This window comes from Solanum tuberosum, unplaced genomic scaffold (assembly GCF_000226075.1).
Source record: "Solanum tuberosum cultivar DM 1-3 516 R44 unplaced genomic scaffold, SolTub_3.0 scf00159, whole genome shotgun sequence".
Lineage (NCBI taxonomy): Eukaryota > Viridiplantae > Streptophyta > Magnoliopsida > Solanales > Solanaceae > Solanum > Solanum tuberosum.
In genome coordinates, this window is record NW_006239089.1 from 1,226,938 (window position 1) to 1,234,167 (window position 7,230).

Genomic DNA, 7,230 nt, shown 5'->3' on the forward strand with positions numbered 1-7,230 from the left:
ATCAAACTCATCAACTCTTCAGGTATAATTTTTTTTTTCTCCTATTGTGTTGTGTTATTGATGCTTATTGTGTTCATGCTTTAATTTGAGCTGAAGAATAAAGACGAAGTTTATTGAGTGGTAATATGTTTGTTGGAATGAATATCGATGAAATCTCATAAAATTATGCATTGATTTCGTTTTTTTCTTCGGTTTTTTAATGATGAAGGTTGAATAGATAATTTTGCATTTTTTTTATTTATCTATCTTATTTCTCATTATTTTATATTTATATGAATTTTCAATTTTTGTAAGTTTATTAAAAAGAAATTTGTATCAATATAGTAACTTATAACTTTTGCATAACTTTATTAGAAGCCTGCTAACTATTAACTTAATGTTTTCTCTTTTATCTGTATTAGATTTAATAAAACTATATTGATGTTTTACCATTACTTATAATGCATAAAACGCGAACAAATTCACTAATAAATATTTCTACTTTCAAATTTTCCGGCTAGATGGTGGCTTAGTCCATAAACTCCATTTAATCGAACTCATATATGACTTTCACAAGTTCAATATGAATTTCCTTCCAAGTGCTTCCATGTCTCATTAGAGGCAATACCAATTAATGCAAGAACTCAGGAAAAACTCAAGACTTCATAAATTGCAGTAGACGACAATCAACTGAGGATGATTATAAGTAAATCCTCTGCATAAATAGAATATTGGTGAAAGTAAAAACTATAGCTTAAATCCACACACTATTATATTATCTTATAGAAACATAATGGGAGGTTTGAGGAAGAGATCAACCCTAAAAACCGCAAAAACATATAGTAAAACTCAATGGACTCTCATAGCTTGCTGCCTTCATCTTCATCAACTGTTTCATTGAAATGCACGTAGTGTTTCTTACCTCCGGAGTAAAACACCACACCGTTATGTTCAACGGTAAAATTCTCAAGGGTTCACATCCATTGGTTTCCTAATACAATCTCACAATTTGAGGACAATGGAAGTAGATACAAAATTTCACATTAAACAAAACTCCTTGCACTGAGAATTGAAAGTTTTTGCATGCTCTAGAAGTGACTAGTTTCCCAAAAGCTGAGTTATTAACAGTTCGAGGCTTGATTGGATATGAAACACAACCCAACTTATCTGCTAGGGATTCACCAATAAAATTATGAATAGTCTCCCTATAGCGAATAGGATCTTCAAGGGTCGCTTCTCATGATATCCAGTCACACAACAATCACCATTGTATGACTTAACATATTCTACTATAGGGCCCACTGCGATCCACATCTCCACTTCTTCTTCTTTTTTCTCATCTTTCGCCTTTAATAAAATAAATATCAGTAAATTAAAATGTCAATAGACCCAAAATTCCAAATTTTTTGGGGAAAACAGAAGTTGTATACCCGAGGAGTTGATGATTTTCCATAGCCGACTTTTGGAGAAATAAAAAATTCTGAGTTCCTTTAATCATCTCGATGAGGATAAAGAACAAGAGTGAGTAACAAGGCTTTTTGATGCCTATTTATAGAGGTGGTACTAGCTGTCATGTCTACCGCATTCACACATGTCCTTATTCTTCAAAAAAATACTGAAAATTCCCCTAATGCAATTAAAATGCACAGTAGAGTGTACGGTAGTCCATTCGCCTTTCTAAAATATAAATATAATAAGATAAGAGGCATTATGGGAATTAATTATAAGTAATCTTAAAATATACGATAAGAAGAAAATACTTTTTAAAAAGGGAAAAAGGATAAATATATCCCCGAACTATCGTAAATGGTATGCAGATATCTTTCGTCATACTATTGGGACATTGATGCCCATGCCATCTAAAAATCAGAGCATATATGCCCTACACTCTAACAGAAGACTAAATAGGGACACGTGCCGCAATCTTATCCCGTCGATCCGATATTTAATCGACGGATAAGATTATGACACGTGTATGTCCGTTAGTATAAAATGTATATATGCTCTAGTTTTTGGACGGCAGGGGGCACCAATGTCCCAAAAGTATAACGAAGGGTATTTGCATACCATTTACGATAGTATGAGTTATATTTGTCTTTTTTCTCTTTTAAAAATTACGGAGTCAAAAATATATATATATGGTAAGAGGTATTATGAAAGTTAATAATTAAAGAATTCCAAAAAAAATATATGGTGAGACGTATTAGAAAGTTAATAATTAAATAGTCCTAAAATATAAGGTAAGAGGTATTCGGAAAGCTAATAATTAGAGAATTCTAAAAATATATAGCGAGACATATTAAGAAAATTAATAATTAAGTAGTCCTAAAATATATGGTAAGAGAGAAATATATTTTCAAAATTAAGTATAACTATGTAAAGTATATAGTCAAACATAAAAATTCAAAAATACATTTCTTATTAATTTTTTTAAAAAAATATGTAATATCAGGTAGATATAATATGAAATAGATGAGCACTATATTAATATGATTTGACGTAAACAAAATAATGGATATATTTGTAATACGTGCTTGTTGTGTGAGAGAGATTGGAGTTTATGGGTTAAGATTAGAGTTGCCGTTAGAAAAACAAGCGCGTTTTTATGGGGATGCAAAAAAACTGTTTCCTTTGAATGTGTGATGAAAAAAAAATAGATATTACATCACACCACATCTTCTAGAGAGGGAGATTATTATTTTTTTCTCTCTTTTTTTTTCTTTTTCTTTCTTGTTGCTTAGGCCTTGTTTTTTTTTTTTGTAACAAATTAATCAGCAGCCATGAACGACAAGGCTTCCGTTTCTAAGGAGCTTAATGCCAAACATGCTAAGGTAATGATTATCCTCTGTTTCTATCTATGTGGAATTGCGGATCATCGAGATTTAAATTTTATGGATTCAATATTTTACGTTCTCTATATTATGTTGCAATTTTAGTGAGTTTATGTTTCGAGACGAAAGTATAGGGTTAATCATCAGCCCTGTTTATTTGTAGCTTTGTGTGTTGATTACTTTGAATTTTACAATTTGCGAATCATATACAATTCATAAGGAGAAGAATTAGAATAAATTATGCCCAATTTTATCTGCCTTATCGAGGAATTAGATTTGGTAGTAGTAATTTTTTTAAATCAAATTCTTTGTCAATAGTTGTTAAAAGAATCTCACATTGGCGGTTAATGTGGACTCGCTTGACCAATCCTCCTCCTTTTGGAACGTGAGTTTGGCTAAGATCTAATTTAACATGATTTCAGAGTAGGGCTCATCTCACCCAATGATGGGCCCCAAAAATTAAAATTATCCCTGCACCAGATTGCTAAGCACTGGGTGTCTGCACTTTATGTGTTGTTAAAGAAAAACAAAAAGTCTCACATTGGCGGTATTGGTTTTTTCTGCAGTTTATGTGTGATTTTCTAGCTTAGTGTGTGTTATTCACTGCTTGCAGATATTGGAGGGCCTTCTTAAGCTTCCAGAAAATAGGGAATGTGCAGATTGTCGGGGAAGGTGCGTTTTCTGCAACCAGATTGTAGCAATTAATGGTATATGATGATAATCTAGAGTTGTAATAGGTTATGAAATGAGCTAGAAATGCACTTTCCACCATGTTCGCGTCTATTGATCGTATATTTTGTATGGACAGTTCTGTATCTATATAAGTCTTTCAAGGTGTTCCTATGATAAATCATGTTCCTTTCATTCAACTTGTTAGTCTAATCGCGTTTTAATAATTTATGATGTTTTTATATATCAGGGCCCCGAGGTGGGCGAGCATCAACCTTGGAATATTCATCTGCCTGCAATGTTCAGGAATTCATAGGAGTCTTGGGGTACATATCTCCAAGGTACATACTTTATAAGCTATGTGTTGTTGACTTCAGTTTTTCTTCTATGGATCATAACTTTTTACGGAGAACTTTCTGAATGAAATTAAAGATTTTCATTGCTAATAGCTATCTATCATGCTTCTTGCTTGTGATAGGTAAGGTCGACAACTTTGGACACATGGCTGCCGGAGCAGATTTCTTTTATGCAATGTAACACTCTCTCTCTCTCGTTGTTGCTCTTCTGTGCGCATTACTCAAGCTCACATGTAACGAAAACCTTTAGGTATTCATGAGCCCTGAAGATTGTCACTACTTCATCTAAATGAATCATATGGAAAAGAGAGACTTCCTCTTCCTAATTTACATGGCATTCTATCTATTTTATGTCATGTGCTTTGTCGGGGTGGGGGGCGAGCTACTATTTTTTCCAGAGTACTAGTATTCTCCAGTTTTTAACTTTTCCTTAGAATCTTAACAACGCAAGACATAAGAAACACAGTAATTATCTTGAAGATATTCCATTTGCCTTTGATGTTCTGTTTCATGTTTTGTTGTGCAGGTGTAGGTAATGAGAAGTCGAACAATTATTGGGAGGCAGATCTATCAGCAAGTGTAGATAGAAGCGACATTGGGAAATTTATCCGAACCAAGTAATTCAGCATAAAAACTTATTTTATGCATTCACAAGCTATATAATAGTTCCCTTTGCATAAATTTTATTGTGACTCCAGGTATCAGGATAAAAAATGGGCTTCCAGATATAATCCTCAACCAGGACTATCTGATATGATTGGTGAAACAAGTGATTTTGGAGGAAAAGCTGATGTTCCAAGAAAAGCAAGAAAATATTCCTTGGAGGAGGATGTTTTTAGTATACAACCTCCACAAGTTCCTACAACGACAAGATCTCGTGGGGTAATGCACATATTGTACTATGTTTACATGTTTCTACTATGCCTTTGAATACTTCTAAATATAGTTTTGTTCACAACAATCTCTTTATTATGTGCTATGCTGTTTGGTTAGTCGTATAGCCAAATATAGACTACATTTTTTTGCCTGGACGCGTAATTTCATTGTCAAGCATGGCTCAGAATAGCATTTCATTTTATCAGGTTTCTTTGGACACGATGGATGAATTTCTTAATTTACCTCCAAAAAATGGTCTCATGAGTGCTCCATCCGTGAAGCACAAAGAAGATACGCAAGATCTCTTCAGTTTGCTCTATGCCCCAGAAGGAAACCAAGATCGCACTATTGTGCCTCCATCTCGTTGGGCAACTTTCGAGTGTAAGTTACACCCTTGCTTATAAATAAAGGCCAGCTTTTGTTTATACGAAATACTAACCTGTAAATCGATTTGTTTTTTAATATAGGAGCTGATGAGACCAAGAGAAGAACCAGTTGGGAGTTATATTGAAGCACTTTTGCATTGGATTAGAGTTCATGGATGATACAAACAAATAGAACTGCACTTCAACATGTAAGCACATGTAACGTGTATTTTATTTTGTTGTCTTATTCAACCCGCGCTGTAGAAACAGTGAAGATAAAAAACTTAATCATCTAATGCAATTTAATTCGTTTGGACTACAATCGTTATAACGTTTGGCTGATACCGTCCTAATATAGATTTCTCTTCTGCCATTATCAACTGCATTCTTCCTGATTGCTATTATGGGATGTAATTGCACTATGGATAAGGTGGAAAACTTAGAATTTGGAAGCAAAATTTTTATAGTATATTGCCTTATTTTTTTCCTTTTCTTGCTAAGTTGTAATATGCAGAGTATGTTTTTTGTTTTTCTTTGTGTTGTTTGCAGGATGTGCCTCTTTTTCTTGTGAGAATACTTATTGGGATTGTTATTTGGGCTGATTAGTCTCTATCCATTGTTATTAGTTTTCATGGGCCAAGCAACTTGTATAGTGTTAATACCAGTTGCTTCCAATATGATTAATTAAAGAGTTGGCAACTGGATTCTATCACTTGTGTCTTAAAGAACTAATGTATGGTTCATTATTTTTTTTCTTGTATAGAAAGTGATTTAATTTCCTTCATATAATACTACAATTTGTTTTGATCCCTTTTTTTTTTCATTTTATCTTCCTAAGTTTGTTTAGTACTATTCTTCCCTTATATAGTTGAAAGAGCATACAAAAGATTCTTCCACATGTTCTAGCCTTAGTAGACAGAGTTATCAGCTGGTACATGTTGCTTGTGGGAGGTGACAGGTATTCCGTGGAATTAGTCGAGGTGTGTGAAAGCTGACCCTGACACCACAGCTATAAGAAAAAATGAAAAAAATTCTTCCTTTCATGCCATAAACATCCAGCTCCTGTAGTACGTGTCATTTTTCTTCTTTGTATCTCAGTCGAGTTCTTTATTGAAAGAACGCAAGGGGGTCATCTGAATTCCCTTTGTCGGAATATATAGTAGATGCTTAATCCATTTTGTTTTTTCGTGTGTTTTACTTCTTTATGATTTAAATCCCTTAGTGAAAATTCCGACTTGACCACTACATGTTGCATGTATATTCATTGTATACATACACAAACACACACATTGTATTCATTGAGTGTGAGTGTACATGTATTATAAATCTTCCTTGATTGATTTGACTACTATAAATTCAATGGATTCAACTCCAACGTATTTAAGATTGGACTGGAATTCTTTAAAGGGGAAATAAATTGAATAATTATCTATAGATTAGATGAGTTGCTTTATGTATTTATTAATCAAACAAAAATTAGTTGAGTTGCTAAAGATGTTTGAATGAATCAACTTGATGTGCATATATGTATAAATATAATACATGATTGTGATATTTTTTTGTTCTCACAATCTTAATTATGGGGCCGTATCTAACTTGTATTATCACTCAATTATTATTAATTGCTAATATATATACATATTAAATTGAGTTAGCAATTGACGTTTCAACAAATTTCTAACCCCTTTTTCCCCTCCTAGCAATTAGGAAACCTTCATGATGTTTCCAACTATATTTGTAAAATCCCAAAAAAGAAATCTAGCTTGAATTCTTGTGTATCATTTGTCAACAAAATACGATGCAAGTATCACTTACTTAATAAAAAAAAAAGTACTTAAAATATTCATGTTATTATTATACAAGCCAATCAGGGATCATCCCAGTATTTAAAAAATCAGGTAATCACGTTTATATTTGTTTAATCCTGTTTTACTTCTCATTTGATTGAGATTTGAGAGTTGGTATATTTTACTAGATATGCTTGAAAAGAGATAAAGGACATATCATTGAAATAAGCGTGTCTTTGTATTTTAGAATTTAGAGAATCTTTTTAAAACTCTTTCGGTCGAAGGTCTTTCGAAAATAATCTTTTTGCCTTCATGAGATAGATAAGGTTGTATACATTCTATCCTCTCCAAACCCTCATCTGTAAAA

General features: G+C 32.8%; 1 protein-coding gene across 1 annotated transcript; it reads left to right on the plus strand.

The window, feature by feature from the left end:
- The first annotated feature begins 2,726 nt into the window (after positions 1–2,726).
- On the plus strand, positions 2,727–5,853 carry LOC102600506 (probable ADP-ribosylation factor GTPase-activating protein AGD15). The gene is made up of 9 exons (XM_006353878.2): positions 2,727–2,810; positions 3,424–3,482; positions 3,730–3,820; positions 3,958–4,012; positions 4,362–4,452; positions 4,534–4,717; positions 4,918–5,092; positions 5,179–5,285; positions 5,626–5,853. Coding segments are annotated over exons 1-8 (708 nt in total). The 5' UTR covers positions 2,727–2,759; the 3' UTR covers positions 5,181–5,285; positions 5,626–5,853.
- The last annotated feature ends 1,377 nt before the right edge of the window (positions 5,854–7,230 follow it).

Excerpts from the sequence above, each read along its gene's own strand:
- LOC102600506 (XM_006353878.2), top strand. The coding sequence starts at position 2,760 with ATGAACGACAAGGCTTCCGTTTCTAAGGAGCTTAATGCCAAACATGCT. Across the intron at positions 3,821-3,957 it reads TTGGGGTACATATCTCCAAG|GTAAGGTCGACAACTTTGGA; the intron begins GTACATACTTTA and ends TGCTTGTGATAG. Across the intron at positions 4,453-4,533 it reads GGGAAATTTATCCGAACCAA|GTATCAGGATAAAAAATGGG; the intron begins GTAATTCAGCAT and ends TTGTGACTCCAG.